The sequence below is a fragment of the Brassica rapa genome, chromosome A03 (genome assembly GCF_000309985.2).
Source record: "Brassica rapa cultivar Chiifu-401-42 chromosome A03, CAAS_Brap_v3.01, whole genome shotgun sequence".
Taxonomy (NCBI): Eukaryota; Viridiplantae; Streptophyta; class Magnoliopsida; order Brassicales; family Brassicaceae; genus Brassica; species Brassica rapa.
Window position 1 is genome coordinate 30,864,386 of NC_024797.2, and position 16,805 is coordinate 30,881,190.

The 16,805-nt window shown below is 36.0% G+C and overlaps 3 protein-coding genes and 1 pseudogene across 5 annotated transcripts; 1 reads left to right on the forward strand and 3 right to left on the reverse strand.

Moving 5' to 3' along the window:
• Positions 1–462: 462 nt before the first annotated feature.
• On the forward strand, positions 463–1,452 carry LOC117132663 (annotated as a pseudogene).
• A 3,179-nt stretch (positions 1,453–4,631) lies between these two features.
• LOC117132664 lies at positions 4,632–5,798 on the reverse strand. The gene is made up of 2 exons (XM_033287463.1): positions 5,132–5,798; positions 4,632–4,945 (listed from the first exon to the last, which is right to left on the reverse strand). The coding sequence occupies exons 1-2, from the start codon at positions 5,796–5,798 to the stop codon at positions 4,632–4,634; spliced, it is 981 nt and encodes a 326-aa protein (XP_033143354.1).
• LOC117132513 (receptor-like kinase TMK2) lies at positions 5,344–16,751 on the reverse strand. 3 transcript variants are annotated; one of them, XM_033286888.1, is made up of 4 exons: positions 16,679–16,751; positions 16,479–16,535; positions 16,083–16,186; positions 5,344–14,877 (listed from the first exon to the last, which is right to left on the reverse strand). In XM_033286888.1, exon 4 carries the CDS (start codon positions 10,108–10,110, stop codon positions 8,437–8,439), a length of 1,674 nt encoding a protein of 557 aa, XP_033142779.1. In that variant the 5' UTR covers positions 10,111–14,877; positions 16,083–16,186; positions 16,479–16,535; positions 16,679–16,751; the 3' UTR covers positions 5,344–8,436. The 3 variants fall into 3 exon arrangements, with proteins under 3 accessions (XP_033142779.1, XP_033142778.1, XP_033142780.1); XM_033286887.1 differs by having other exon boundaries at positions 5,344–14,743; positions 14,820–14,877; positions 16,479–16,746; XM_033286889.1 differs by having other exon boundaries at positions 16,658–16,745.
• On the reverse strand, positions 7,994–8,359 carry LOC103862292 (receptor-like kinase TMK2). Its single transcript, XM_033287464.1, has one exon. It carries the CDS (start codon positions 8,357–8,359, stop codon positions 7,994–7,996), a length of 366 nt encoding a protein of 121 aa, XP_033143355.1.
• Positions 16,752–16,805: the final 54 nt, after the last annotated feature.

The window sequence follows — 16,805 nt, forward strand, 5'->3', positions numbered from 1 at the left end:
AAAGATCGTACCATTTGGATAAAGAATATGGTATAATATAGTGTATGATATTAAATTTTAAATTAGAAAAGATGGACAATGACAATGCCACCTGCTCCTCTGTAAATCATATGTCCTCTTACTATGTATGATTGTTATCTTTTACCTTTAGAAAAAAATAACAGTTCAAATTGAAATGTAGTATTTTGCTTTATACTATTCGATTTAAGAACAATAGAATATAGATAAATCTTTAGAGTCTTTTCTCCTCCTCCTCCCCTTCCCATCCCCCTCACCCCTCCCCGCCCAGCCTCCTCCTCCTCCTCCGTCTCATCCTCTTCTTCTTCCCTTCTTTGTGAACAAACTGTTATATACATACTTTACTATTTGGTCAATAGAAATAGAATACTTGAGATAAGTCAGCTATTACGTTTGTCTTGTTCACGAACCTAGTTTTACATTTTCAGGGTTATCTTGTGATGTAATAATAATAACCCCTCTCTCTCTCTTTCTATTGTCTCCATTGATGTTCGTCGTCTCTTGGCTGTGTTAATCGCTTGTTTTGTGGTTCTAGCCGAGACAGAGTGGGGATTCATCCTTAAAGTGTCAAAGGTTCTTGAGTACTGGGCTGGGAGAGGAATGCTTCAGATTTTGTAAGTAACTGAGGAGCTCAAGAAAGAGACAATTGTTTGGTTGGTGTAAAGATTATATATATTGGTTTGCTTTGTATCAGTGTGGCTGTGATGACAAGAGCTTTCCCTGACTATATGACTCAAAGGAAGGATCTCTTGCTTCTTCAGAACATCGCAAGCTACATGCTCCTCGCTTGTGTGGTCTTATCTATTTGATTTCAGTAAGATGTCACATTCATAGTTCTATTATTTCCTATGTTCTCTTGCGTTACTGTTGAATCTTTTTCTTCATTATAGTTTTTGGTTGATGTAGTGGTTGTATCTTTGCTTATATGATCAATCTCTTTTCAGTTTTGGATCTGCTATGTTTGATTTGGTTTAATCTTTTGATCGTTTGTCTGAACTTCAGGAGATTTTATGCATTGGTTTTCTGAAACGTGCTAGACAGCAGAAAGAAATCTCAAAAGAACAAGCTGTCAAGGATCTTGAGGCAAGTAGTGATAGTTTGAGTTTATTGTAGTGTCTATATGTGCATTCCATTCCTCAGATGGCTTCTAAATCATTGACCCTTGATGTTGCAGGAGATAGACAGACGCAGGGAAGAACTGGAGCAATTGCTCTTGGAGCATCGGAGTAGAGACGATGTGTGAATGTGATCACAAGTACAGTAGCTTCATTTGAACAGACGAGATCAGTTTGTTTTTGTATTAAAGGATTGTGTGACCTCTCTGTTTTCATCCTTTCCACTTTGTTTGCTGCTATTGACACGCTAAGCTTGTAATACTTGTCTTATAAGAGACGAGCACTACTGATGATACTTCATGCCTTTTGCGGCAAAACATTTGCAATATGGGAAGATATTATAGAATCACAATAATAAGAAGTCCTTCTCTTATTCAATCAGATCTCAATCACAAATAACAAGTCTCAAAATCACACATTATGCATCACACCTTGCATCCATATATATATAGGACTCGAAATATCCTAAATCACTTAGTATTATCATATCTCCTAATCCTAAAGATAATCACAACTTAAAATAGGAAAAGGAAACTTGTATCTCAAGCTTATCCAACAACATTCTCCCCCTTAAGCTTGAACTTGTCTTCACACACATTTTGAACTCCAATAAACTCTCTCATCTCTTTGAACTTAATTATTCCAAGTGACTTAGTAAGAATATCCGCCTTCTGTTTGCTTCCCGGAATGTGATCGACCTCGACCAACTCGTTTTCCACACACTCACGTATAAAGTGAAACCTCCTGTGAATATGCTTACTTCGGCCATGAAACACAGGATTTTTACTAAGTGCTATGGCAGACTTATCATCCACTTTGATCACCACTTTCTTGCTTTTCTTCCCAACAGCTTCACTTAGAAGTTCTTGCAACCATATCGTATGTTTAGCCGCTTCAGTCGCAGCCATAAACTCAGCCTCACAAGATGATAACGCCACTATTTCTTGTTTAGTTGAGCACCATGTTATAGGACTCTCACCAAAATAAAATATGTGTCAGTAGTACTCTTGCCATCATCATTATCGACATTGTGAGAGCTATCACTATAACCTAACAGCTCAGTACCTTTGTCACGCGGGTAGTACAGTCCGAGGGAGCAAGTCCCACGAAGATATCTCAGTACTTGCTTCAGGGCTGCACCATGGGACGTCCTCGGATCCTGCATATACCTGCTGAGAACACCTACGCTAAAAGAAAGATCTGGTCGCGTGTGTAACAGGTAACGGAGACATCCAATGGCACGGCGATACCCCCTTTCATCAATCTTCATTTCATCAAGTGACTTGGAGAAAGCTGCGTTTAACTCCATAGGTACATGAGTAGAGTTACAAGAACTCATATTAGCTTCTTCTAGAATTCTTTGTGCGTATCTATCTTGCTTGAGAATGATCCCGTCATTACCTTGCAACACTTCTATTCCCAAATAATACGTCAATAGTCCAAGATCGCTCATCTCAAACTTTGCAGCCATCTCTCGTTTAAAATTCTGGATAGAGGTCAAAGAAGAACCAGTAACTAGAAGATCGTCTACGTAGACTACGACAATAAGTAGCTCTTGGTCGTTTTCTTTGCAATAGAGTGAAGGCTCCTTTGAGCAATGCTTGAAGTTCAAGCCTCGAAGTATCTGGTTAAGCTTTATATTCCAAGCTCTAGGAACTTGTCGTAATCCATAGAGAGCCTTTTTTAACTTGTAAACCTTGTGTTATTTCCCAGCGACGACAAAACCTTCTGGTTGAGTGACGAACACATCTTCGTTTAGCTCTCCGTGAAGGAACGCAGTCTTAACGTCGAGATGGTGTATCTTCCAGCCATGTGTTCCAGCCAAAGCGATGATCAATCTAATTGTCTCAATACGAGCCACCGGAGAAAACACTTCATCATAGTCCACGCCATGCCGCTGAACATACCCTTTAGCTACTAAGCGAGTATTTACTGATCGAACCATCAGCATTGCGTTTAATCTTAAACACCCACTCAAGACTATTGGTTTAACACCTCTAGGTAGCTCAACCAGATCCCACGTATTGTTTTCTCGATTGAAAAAATCTCGTCCTTACACGCATCAATCCAAACCTCCAGCTCCTTGGCTTCGTTGTAGTCCCAAGGTTCCTCAGTAATAGCCATCAACAAACGTTCTCCCTCTATCTCAGCCATGAGAACATAGTGGTCAAGGTATGTAGGTCTCGTAGATGTTCTTGTTGATCGTCGTGGTTGAAAGCCATCATCACTATCCCCGTCTTCACTAACTTCTTCTTCCCCCGGTTCATCATTGTCTTCAGCTGAATTTTCAGGTACAGAAGCTTCAGCGTCAGTTGCGACATCATTATCCCAACGTTTTTTCACGAGCGTGAAGTCACCAGCTTCCATATCGACTGTTTCATCTGTCCAGCACCATTGCTTGTATTCATCAAACACAACGTCACGGCTCACAATAATGCGTTTGGTGTGAGGATCGAGAAGACGGTAAGCTTTAGATCCCGGTTCTGTTCCTAAGTGGACAAGAACTCTGGACCTGTCATCTAATTGCTTCCTACCAGCCTTCTCTGTTCTAGCGTAGCACACACATCCAAAAACCTTTAAGTGTGACAGGTTTGGTTTCCGACTTCTCAACGCTTCATACGGACTCAACCCGTCAAGAGATCTTGTTGCAACCCTATTGATCAAGTAAGTGGCATGCCTTATTGCTTCTCCCCATAGATGATTTGGTATGCTCATATGTTTTAAAATACTTCTTGTCATCTCCAATAACGTCCTGTTCCATCGCTCTACTACGCCGTTTTGTTGAGGAGAGTACGGCGCAGTCAAGTGTCGATTGATCCCATACTTGTCGCAGTAGGACTGAAACTCATGAGATACAAACTCGCCTCCTCTATCTGTTCGTAGCGCTCTTAACTCTGTTTTTGTTTCTTGCTCCGTACGTAGCTTAAATATTTTAAACTTCTCGAGAGCTTCACTCTTTTCTTTAATCAGTATTGTCCACATGTATCGCAAATAGTCGTCTATGAGTACAAGAATGTATCTCTTGTGGGCTGGTGTTGGTGGTGTGATGGGTCCACAGAGATCTGCATGAATCAGTTCGAGAGTTTTTGAAGCTCAAAACGAGGTTGCTTGTGGGAAGGGCTTCCTGGTTTGTTTTCCCTTCAGACATGAGACACAAGCTTCAGTACTGCTCTCGACTTCAGACACGCCTGTAACCAGTTCTTTCTTGACCATTGACCTCATGGTCTCTTTGTTGATATGACCCAACCGTGCGTGCCACATTGTAGACTCTGCACAGGTCGTTACCTTCAAACACTCAATATGATCTGCTTGTAGCGTGACCTTGTATAAACGGTTTTTAGTTCTTGTTGTTTTAACCATTAGTAGACCATGCTTGTCGACTAGCTTGAGCGTGTTGTTCTTCATATTCACTTCACAGCCTGCCTCAGTGGCTTGTCCCAAACTAATGATGTTGCTCCGCAGCGATGGTATATAGTAGACATCTTTCAAAATTTTCTTTCAACCATTGATAATGAACCGAATTGAGCCTTTCCCCATTATATCGATTCGTGAGTCATCTCCAAAATGTACTTTCCCAGTAACGGTAGTGTCAAGCTCGAAGAAGAACATACGGTTTCCACTCATATGGTTGCTGGCGCCATTATCTAGATACCACACATCTTTAGTATCTGATTCCGTGTCAAAGATTTTAGGGTTTACATTCTCCTCATTCAAGTAAACGACCTCGTTCATCATCAACTCATCAGCTTCTTGAGTATCTTCGTCTTTCTTTTCATTCCCTTCGGCGGTCTCTTGAAGCTTTAACATCTTATCTGGACAGTCAATAGCGTAATGTCCAAGCTTGTCACAGTTGAAGCATGTGATATGTGAGGCATCTCCTCCACCTCGTCCTTGCCTATAAACTTATCTTTGTTGCTGAAAAGATCCACGACCGCGACCTCGTCCTCTCCAATTTGATCTGCCACTGCGTCCTCGTCCCCGGTTATTGTAGTTGTTACCATAGCCTTCGTGATTTGAACCTGCATTGTCGTACATTAGCTTCCCTGTTTCATCATTGACATCCTCTTCATCTTCTTCAGTTATTCTTTCTTCATACGCCTTTAAACGACCGACTATATCTTCATAGCTTGTGGTCTTAAGGTCTAGAACTTGCTCAAGTGAAGCAACCATATGAATGTACTTCTTTCTTGGCAAGCTCTTTAAAAAAAAATTCACAAACTTTGGTTCTTCAATTGTTTCTCCTAAGGAGGCAGATTTAGAAGCTATTTCAGATAGTTTTCCAGAGAATATATCAATCGTGTCTCCATCTTTCATCTTGATTCTATCGAACTCAGCCATCAAGGTTTGTAACCTTGCTTCTTTCACCTGCTCAGCTCCGACATGTCTCGCTTTTATTGCTTCCCAGACCGCCTTTGCTGTATCAATGTCGCCAACCTGTAAGACCAAAGTTTCTGGTATAGATTGTAATAAGAATGCAATAGCCATATTGTTTTTCTTCTCGTCTTTGGTTCCGGGGTCTATTGTTTCCCATACTTCGCTGACTTTCAGTGCTATCTTCATTCGCATGGCCCAGACAGTATAGTTCGATGAAGTTAGCATCGGAAATTTGACAGAAGTAGGTCTGCCATCTTGGTGTAACACGATATCACTTTTGCCGTCTCCCATTGTTGTCGATTGGAAACTTCAAAGTTATGCTTTGCTCTGATACCAAATATAGAATCACAATAATAAGAAGTCCTTCTCTTATTCAATCACAACGATCTCAATCACAAATCACAAGTCTCAAAATCACACATCATGCATCACACCTTGCATCCATATATATATAGGACTCGAAATATCCTAAATCACTTAGTATTATCATATCTCCTAATCCTAAAGATAATCACAACTTAAAATAGGAAAAGGAAACTTGTATCCCAAGCTTATCCAACAACAAATATAAGTATAATATAGTATAGTATTGTATAGTATAGATAACCATTTGCTCTAAACCCAAAAAACATATAACTTTATCTTCATCAAACTAAAAGCTACAAAGACAATCATGTCAACGGAAAAGATTCAGTTTACATCTCTACTCTTCATTTTCTTAATTGCTTCCTATCATTTTTTTCAATCATTTGTTAATATTTTATTCTTCTTTTTCATATAAATAAGAACTCTATATAAAATAAGTTAAATCAGTTTTTTTTGTTTTTGAAAAATTATTCATATTACTTGTTTTAAATGATTTTCAGCTGCTGAATGTAAGTACCAAGGCTATTGTAAAACTGATGACGACTGCATAAAAGTATGCGTAGATCATGAGATAGATCTATCATTTATGATTTGCATTTTAAGTCGTCCAAAAAAAAAAACCAATGTTGTTGTAGGCCTGGGCGTTCGGTCCCCCCATCGGATTCGGTTCGGTTTAAACGGGGTTTTGGATTTTCGGATGTAAGCCTAGAAGTCCCATTCGGTTTTTTAAAATTTCCGGTACGGTATCGGTTCGGAACCAACCAGGTTCGGATCGGTCCAGATAAAGCTCAGAAGATCCGCTTAAACCCGAAATTGAAATGGACCTTGTTCGGTTTCGGGTTTTGTAATCAAAATAACCAAAAAATCCGGAAGAAACCCGAACTACCCATTCATTAACACACCAAAACAGAACAAACTTGAATCTAAAACTTAGAAAGATACTGAAATTGAAAGCCACAGAATAGTACTAGAGTATTAAACAACACGAATTAAACCATAAGCAATTTTGCATGTCCCCACTATGAAAATACAAACGATCGTTAACAGCTTCAGATTCATCTTCTTTGTTGTGGTTTCTCAATCAAAAGATGATGTCAAAACCACCTGTAAACATAAAAGCACATATTTAAGTGAATAATAAGAACAAGAAATTACAGAAAACATGCATATAAAAGATGAATTAATGAAAAAATCAAAAGACATGCAAATAGAAGATGTTTCTATTGATTTGGAATCGATTAAAAATTTCCAGAAAAAAACCGAAGAAGAAGAAAGAAAACTTATGAACCTGTGATTGATTTTGATTCTTCTAATCCTCAGATAAAGCATGAGACAGAGAGACAAAGAGATTTATGGTTCCATTTTATTATTATAAGATTGAATCAAAAAAACATTGTTCTTTTTGGATTAGGGCTGGTCGCCGAGAACAGGAAAGAGAGGAAAATACATGGAAAGTATGTAAATGTAACAGCATATAACATAAATTATATATAAGATCGGTTTAGCTCGGGTGCTTCATTCGGCTCGGTTTACAACCGAACCGATCGGTTATCCGAAAGCCAAGAGGTTAAGACCCATTCAGTATTTAGCATGGATCCGTTACCGATCCGAACCCGCTACTTCGGTTCGGGTAAAGGTATGGGCTTCGGGTATAGTTATTTTCGCCCAGGCCTAGTTGTTGTCTTACTCGTCAATGATATATCAATATTATCTATGGCTACCCGTTATAAAATTTAAAATTAATAAAAAATAAAAATATTTAAAAAAATACCCAATTTAAATTAGCATGAATGCGAACCAAAATCCTTACATGGTTCAAGTGAGAAGAGCTTAAATGGTTTCATATGTGTATAATACTATAGGGATGAGCTTCTTTTTTTTAAAGCTAAGACAAGTTTGATTATATGAACAAGGAGGGATACAAGATGAGATGTGTTTTTAGAATAGAACAGCCAGCAAGAACTAAGTTCTTCTGGAGACCAAGCCCTGAAGGAGGGAGACACAACATAACCAAAGCTAAATACAATTTGAAACAAAGCTAAGATTAAACAGAGAAACATATTTGAATTTACGAAACAACACCATGTCTAGCTGCATAGCTTTTCCAAAACTCTACATTATCACACCATACTGCTGCTTCCCTTCACAATATTCTCCCATTCTGCTCTCATATCCGAAGAAACTGTATTTTCATCGAAATCTTGGATTTCGCCGCTGGGTTCCCACCGCTCAATCAGCGAGGAAAGGAAGCTGACGACCTGAGCCATGTCTGGTCTCTGCTCAGGTGTCCTTGTGCAGCATTGTCTTGCTAGTTTTGCAACTTTGTATATGGTCCGCTGAGTCTCCTGGTTGGCGATAATGTTTCTGTCAATAGCTTCCGAGAAAGTTTCTTCTTCGCGAAGCATCTTCCTGAACCATGCTGTGATATGGATATCGTCTTCAGCTCGGCTAAGGTCTGTAGCTTTCTTGCCGGTTATGAGCTCCATGAGGATGACTCCGAAGCTGTAAACATCGATCTTTCTCGTAACCCTTCCGTCCACTGCAATTACAGATATTTTAGTTGTTAGTTTCCAAAATAAATTACACAATCAAATATAGATAATTGACAGAGGAATAAGATAACTATACAATATTCAGGTGCCATGTAACCGGGTGTCCCACGACACTTGGTCTTGACTGATTCTCTGCCTTCTTCTGTAGCAGTCACTAATCCAAAGTCAGATACTTTGGCTCGTAAATCATCCCCGAGAAGAATGTTTGGCGGTTTCAAGTCCCTATGGATGTAGCTTTGGCTCTGGAGAGCCAGCGTATGGAGATACTCTACTGCTCGAGCAACATCCAATGCAATACTGAGGCGTGTAGTCCAGTCGAGTGGTCTCAAACTGTGGTCACTCCAGTGAAACAGATGTTTGCTCAATGTGCCTTGGGGCATGTACTGATAGACTACTAGCCTATCGTTTCCTTCAATGGAATACCCATAAAGAGACACTAGGTTGCGGTGATGAACCTTGGTTAGAACAGTGACCTCGGATTCGAATTCTTTGAGGCCTTTACCGGCAAAATCTTCTTGGTTCATCTTCTTAACAGCAATCTCCCTTCCATCGTGCAGTGTACCTCTGTATACGGATCCGAACCCGCCTTCTCTGAGTAAATTCTCAACTCCAAAGTTGTTTGTTTCAACTCTGAGAATCTGCATTGGTATTGCTTTGTTCTCGATGATCTCATTGTGCTCAGCCATGTTGATCTCGCTGTGCTCAGGCATCTCGGTCTCGTTGTGATCAGGCATCTCGATCTCGTTGTGCTCAGGCATCTCGATCTCGATGTGCTCAGAAGACTGCACGAGATCCTTCTTCATTTTATAAACCAGATAAACAATGAACCCCGCGACAACCAGCAACACGACAACCAAACTCGCAGTCAAACTTCCCACGAGGATTTTGATATTCATGTTTCCCTTACGTGAAGGAACCCCCGGACTGATGTCAGTCCCAATCTCCAAATTGCCTTTAGTATTTATCACTGGCTTCCCGTTTTTTATCTTGAATTCTGGCACCTTTCCGTGAAGCTGATTGTGAGAAACGTCCAGGACTCTGAGTTCCTTCAACTTAGTTATATCAACGGGAATAGTACCAGCCAGACGGTTATACGACAGGTCAATCAACTGAAGAGAGTCGAGGTCTCTAAACCTTGGAGAGATACTACCTGTTAGTTGTCTGAATGGCACGGCGAAAAAAACGATTCGACCCTCTATACAGGTTATCCCAAACCAATCCTGACACGGGTTGTTCCCTTTCCAACTCTTTGCAAATTCTAGGGGATAGTTAAATCCCCCAGCAATAGAAAGGAGAGTCTGAACGATGGGGTCACATGGAGAGCCAGGAGAATCTAAACAAAAAGTGTTCGTGCCTAGACTCATATCAACTCGAACCATCGAGTTAAACTTTGGCGTTGGTCCCTGAAGCAAATTACTGGAGAGAGCAACCACTTGCAGAGACTGCAGCTCAGTAAACCCTGTAGGAATGATTCCAGAAATCTGATTGCTCGTTATCTCGAAAACTCGCAGAGCTGTCAGGTTAACTAACTCCGGAGGTAGGCTTCCTGCGAATCCTTTGTTGGAGAGCCGTATGCCTGTGACGCGGCTGTTATTGTCACAATCCAGTTCAGTCCAAGTACAGTAATCTGAGCTAGTCCAATCAATATCGTCTGGACGATGCAAAGACGCCCTCAAGGCTGCCATAGCCAAGTAATCTGGTCCCTCATCTTCTAGGCTTGCATTTACCAACACAGATAAACAGAGACAGATCCAGAAAAGTCTTGTGGTACTTGAAGGTAGAGTCCTAAATAAACGAGAAACATGCACACTATTAGTCAAACGAATCCAAAATTATTCCAGCAATGTCAAGGAAACAAGTTGCATGTAGTATGAGCTACATATACGAATTCGTATACACATGCTCTAATACAAGAGAATGCTACCAATGAGACACATCAGCTAATGAGAGAGTAACAAAGAAGTATAAAGCAGAAATACGCTTTCGCTTTGAGATTAACCTAAGAAAAATTGTAAAAGTTTGTTAGCTTATTATTCTTGCTCTTTTCTGATATTTTATTTTCCTATGAATTTTCTGGTAAAATTGCTCAATCTTGTTCTAGAATTCTCTTCTTCACACTTAAGTGTTTTTGATTTGGCGTTTTATTAAGGTGAAATAAAGTGTTACTGTTTATAAAAAAAATTGAACAAAAGCTCATGGAATCAATGATATCAGGGATCACACTGGATAATGGAAATTTGGTCATGGGTAAAGGGACTCTCGGGTCTGTCTCTTAGTATTAGAGTGTGGGAACCTGGTCAGTGCCGGCTCAACAGGGAGGGCAAGGAGTGCACTCGCCTAGGGCCCACCCCAAAAGCCAATCAATTCAATAACAGAAGGGGCCCGTCTTTTTTTTTTTTTTTTAGAGTAGGGCCCTATAATCTTAGTTTAATTAACTATCATGTGTAAAAATTATTTTTGCCCAAGGGCCTAATACAATTCTAAGCCGGCCCTGAACCTGGTGGTGTCTTGACTAAGCTAACTAAGTGGAATAGTGTGAAGACATGTCGTGAAGATGTTTTGATAAGGAGAGTGATACAGAGATGTGTTGGTGATGTTACAAACACTTACCTTTTGATCTGGGAGGAGTTGTTTGTCCTACAAAGTGTAGTCAGTGATGTTTTGGTTTGTCAAAGATAAATCGGATGAACAGAGTTGGAGTGGATCTTTTGCTTATGTTTACAAGTTAGTCAATGTACATGGATCTAGTTCACACGACTAAGACGTAGGAGTCTCATGCAATGGTCGAAGGTGATGAGATGATTTGAGCTTGTTTGTCTGTGGGAGTATTCATCACAGAGAGTTACATTCTGATTCTACTCTGTCACTATTCCGCCAAGGAGTGAAATGCTTCAATTAGAAGCTTCTGACCACTAAGGGGTTGTTATTGGATTGAAGAATTCATTAATGGAAATTCAATTAGAATTATTTTACTCCATTATTTTTATTTTAATTCTTATGATATTAAATGGAGTTCTTTATAATTTTTGTACGTGAATATTGGTCGTCTTCTTCTGAGTCTTGAGATTCTCCACTAGCAAAGCAGTAAATGGTGCTTGACCATATCACATTATGGATATTAACCAGTAGCAAATGCATGTGTTCTTGCTTAGATTCACCAACGCCAAAGACATTTTAAGGTTTATGCCACAAGATGAAACTTTTTAGACTTTAATTCTCTTCAAAAGGAGGAGCGTCTTAGATGAATCATATCAGTAAATTATCTCTCAAGAACTGGGCCGTAGATAAGTTTGTATGAGGAATTTACAATGTTTGATGTCCCTTCCCGCGATGACCAGTGTTTGCTTGTTACACACTATATGATGAATTTACAATGTTTTATAATACTTTATATACCTTAGATGATCCGTTATTCTCCATGTATTCATAGCTCTGATCAAAGTGGTTTAATCCAAAAATTTCCTCTATCCAACGACTCAACCGTAATTCTATGGAGCAGATTTTGCTTGATTTCTTGCTTGATCAAAGTGATTTTACTTGATTTCTTGCTCTGATCAAAGTGTTTGCTTGATTTCAAGACAGAAAATGAGACAGCAGAATCAGAGTAGATAAATTTTTTGTTTTATTGTAAGTAGCCTCTTTGATAAAGTGAGGAGAGCATGAAAAGAGTGTTTTAACCTTGTTAATATAGATTACAGATAGAAAGGGAAGAAGCGATTAATGGATGCTTTAGATTTTCCCCTTCAGTCAAAAGGGGCAAAATCACAAAACTGTCCAGATATAGTAACATCACTACTACCAAATTTCTTTTAAATCTCGCCGGCGAGACATTAGTTGGCCACATATATTTGATACAAATTATGAACATATTTATGTTGTTCACTTATAATAGGGGAAATTTTTGTAAGCGCCGGCGAGAGTTGTAGAGATTATTTTTTTTGTTTATATTACAAATCATATAATCTGATAAATAAATAACTAAGAAGAGTTCATATTTTTAGAAAAAATAACTATTAGTATATGAACCAAATAATTAATAACATTAAAGTTTTCTTAAGTACTAATGGTATTCCGGCGCTACGCGCAAGGTTCAGATGTTTTATTTTTAATGAATTTTAAATTAAATTTATTGTTTTAGTAAATATTTTTTAAAAAATATATAAAGATGTAAATATGTGGAAAAAGAATGATAACTTTTCCGATTCATTTGATAGTGGTTAGCGATCGTAGTGTATCACTTTGTTTTGAAGTTGGTTAGGTCAAAGATGAATAGCATAAGTAGTTTTTACTGATCGATTCAATAAAAATAGAATAAATTCCTGATAGTCGTAATAAAATTAATATAGTTAAACTTTAAACATAAAGTAAAGTTGATGTTCGAAAAATAAAAATGTAGGGTTGTGAAAATAAAACTGAACCCAAAAATCTGAATTGATCCGAACCTGACATAAATACCGAATGGATGTTCTTTTATGGTATTTTGGGTTATGAGTTTTATCTGAACCGAACTCAAACCTAACTGCATATATGATAGAACCCGAAATATTCAAAATCCAAAAGGAACTTATACCAAACATGATTTCAATTCCTAACATTTCATGGAAATAATCAGCCAACATTTTGCCATCCATGCTGATGATGAGCTTGTTATGGTTTGACTAGTGAATATATATTTAATTTATATAACATAAATAAACTATTAAGTATCACCTGCATAGTACATAATAGTTACCGAATTTTGAATTTTTATTGAGACTATATTGAATTAAAACGTTTCAAATGAAGTATACAAACACTAAGTGAATTTTACTCTGAATTTATTTAGGATGATCAAGCATGCTGAATATTCTTATCGAATTGTTTTTCTCTTGAGGTGTGTCCACGTTTTGCGAGAGTTTATTTAATTATTTAAGTTTATCATTTCACAAATGTTTTATATGGATGTGATTTGTTTTTAATTTTCGGTCAAACAATTGCTCTCATATCATATGTTTTAAATTATTGTCATTCATTAGCATCCTGTTTACTTGATTAACGAAAAACAACTTAAGTTATATATTATATGTTTTGAATACATAAATGGAGTATGTTTTAGATAATTAAAGATGGAAAATAACTTCAGATTTGTGCTTTACATCATTCATATTTTCTATTTTATAGAGTTTCTCACTATTCACGCAAATATATCTTTTATATTTTTATTGCTTGTTTCTGACTATTTTGAAATTTTTGGTTCTAATTATGTATTATTTTTGGTGATAGTTTTCAATAATTTTATTAGTTTTTCTTGGCCTTATTTTAAAGCAAAAAAAGAAGAAAAATAGATGAGTTACAATATTTTTGGTTTTAATTTTTGTCTACACTGGTTTCACGAAATGCAAGAAAACAATATAGTAAATGGATTATTAATTTAATTTTTGTTGTTATTAATTTCTCCAATCTTTTTTAAAAATTTATGTATTCGGTGTTATATTATGTATTTTGGATAAATTATCTATTTCGATAAAGTTCCTATATATTTGTTATATCTTTTTATTTTGTCTTTCAAACTATTTTTTTAATTTTAATTTTGGAATATATATTAATCATTTATTGAGATTTTGTTATTTTTATTTATTTCTCAAAACTTGATTTTAGTGATTAAAGTGTGGAAATTTATGTCAGATTAACTGTTATATATTTTAGTTGTCTTGAGTTTGATGAAATGTGAAATAAATATCATAATGAATTTTTTTTTATGAAAGTTCCTTCTTTTTCTATTAATTTATTTTTATTGTAAGTAGCCTCTTTGATAAAGTGAGGAGAGCATGAAAAGAGTGTGTTTAACCTTGTTAATATAGACTAGAGTCTTTGTCCGCGCTACGCGCGGAAAATGGAGGCTGAAGAAATTATTAAGTAACATTTTTTAATATTATTAAGAATTTATTTGCTAAGTTCAATTATGTTTTTTTTGGAAGTTGACATTTTCTATAAGTTTTTGACATAGGTGGATGGATTAAAATGTCAGGAAATAGATGATAATAAATTAGTTTAAAGGAAGAAAAACAGATGAGAAAATATTTTGTTGCAGTCAAGCAGAATGAAAGATATTGAGGAACAATAATGTTTTTAGGTTGAAAAGAATTGTACACCATAAAGGTCACACTTATCAAAGCCACCTATGCGATCAAGTTTGATAACTCAATTAGTTATGAAAAGATACTGTGAAGAATATATTATTTTATCAGTTACAAAAAAAAAAATATATTATTATAATTCACTTAAACTTACAATCATAAAACTTTGGTTTGAACGCTGGTGGATTGCATATCTGGTGGACTACGAAATACATTCATAATTTAAAATGGTATGATTTTGAATAAGGAAATACTATATCTTAGGAGTCATGACACACCTTTTGGTTTGTTGCGTGATCCGAGTGGACGTCCTCTTTTTCTTTTTATGTGTGTTCCCTGTAGAAGTTTGGAAACAAAAAATTTTAGGTGTTAAAATTATTTTATTTTTTTTGCAAAAGAGGTTGATTTTTTTTTTTGAGGAGTTGGTTGCATTGTTATCCTATCGCGATGGAATAGGAAATGGATGCTTGTGCATGGTCGGATTAGTAAATATTTTAAAGTTTTTCATTTTGTCGAATAAGTATATTTATGAATTTGGCTACTTAACAGGAGTTAGGGGATTTGGGGTTTATGTAGCAGAATATTGGCATTATGTAATATTGACATGGCTATTAATATTGATGACACATTGTATAGCTAAATATGACATATATAATTATATTTAATGTTAATTTATAATTTTGGTTAAGGTAATAACTCATATATTACAATTCATGTTGATATTGTTTTTTTAGTAAATTTTCAAATTATGATAATAATTCATACATCATCACTAAAATAAATATATCCGAATATGATAATCAATTTCAAAATATTGTTTTGTTTTAATATAATTATACAACTTCATAACTAAACTTAAAAAAACAAAATTCTATACTTAAATAAATACTTAATCGTTAAATCTTTAGTATTTTATATATCAACAATTTTTAAAAATTAGTTTTAATTTTTGATAACTATACAATTATTTATACAAATTTATTAATTATAAGTAACCAAAATAGATAGATAGAAAAATCTATCTAAGTCTAAGATTTTAGATATATACATATATATTCTTAAAATAATTTCAGAAAACAAATATATTTTTATTTTAAGTTTAGTTAATTTATATTTAGTTAATTCTATTATATGTAGTTAAAACAAATACTAAAATACGATTCTTGGTATAGCATACAAATAATTCAATGAAAAAATAATCTATGATTTTTCAAAAATTGATTACTAACCTTCTTTAGTTTTATCAGATTTGTCGAGAGCAGCTTCATCCCATCTATAGTGAAATTCTTAATTTTGTAGTTTATATGTAATTATACTACAATATATTTTAATTTCTATTTTATTAGGTTATCAAAACGATATATGAGTTATGTATTTAAAAAATATTTTCATCGTTTATATGGTTGTTGTGTTTTCAGAAATTTCCAATTTACGTTCCTTCAAGACTTTTGATCTTAAGTTTTGCAAGGCTTTGGAATTTTTTTAGAACAATACGACTTATCATTCGAAATTGGAAGATGCAATTATTATTATTTACTTACGAATTCTGTCAGCAATTTGTTATAAGAAGAATTCACCAGCTATACGGTGAGGGTTCAAACTGATACTTGCAAATATCAAATCCGAAGCAAATGCCACAACACATCTGTATAACAACGTGGCTTGTCAGATTATCAATTTGCTATGCACAAATAAATCCAACTTTCAGAAAGAACAGCATTCTATAGATTTGTCAATGTTATTTAAAAAGTCTGATGATATTTTAAGAGTCTCAACTATGATCTAAATTTATCAATCAATGATCCTATAAACACCATCAGTTCACTCGTCTCCAGTGACTGTTGCTTTTTTTAGACGCTGAGAGGGATGTTACCAAACGAATAATAGCTATGGTTCAGGTGATTTACACATATGAAGTAGATGGTGGAGGTACTTACCGATGCAAGGCTTGGTCATCAGAAAGCTTTCCCTTTGCTCTAAACCAATACCTTAGTCTGCAAGAAGACTTTGTCAGAATAATAAAACAAAACCAAAAAAAGTAAAGAGAATTTGATGCAAGTGATGAGTTTCATGTGTAATCAATCACATGAACCAGGTTAGTAAAGGTGAGATATACCACTACCACATCTCTACTTACTCCTCTTCTCAGAGCATTAAAGACATAAATGATGCTTGTGATGAGATCGCTATTAGTTGGTGCGGATGGAGAGTGATAGACATCTAATATCAGATGCTGACGTGGGAAAGGAATAGAGCAAACTCTC

Bases quoted from the DNA above. Each gene is read 5' to 3' on its own strand.
- LOC117132664 (XM_033287463.1), bottom strand. From the start codon at position 5,798: ATGGGAGACGGCAAAAGTGATATCGTGTTACACCAAGATGGCAGACCT. The intron at 4,946-5,131 runs GTAACAACTACA...TTGACTGTCCAG, and splicing joins TTCAAATCACGAAGGCTATG to ATAAGATGTTAAAGCTTCAA.
- LOC103862292 (XM_033287464.1), bottom strand. From the start codon at position 8,359: ATGGAGCTCATAACCGGCAAGAAAGCTACAGACCTTAGCCGAGCTGAA.
- LOC117132513 (XM_033286888.1), bottom strand. From the start codon at position 10,110: ATGGCAGCCTTGAGGGCGTCTTTGCATCGTCCAGACGATATTGATTGG.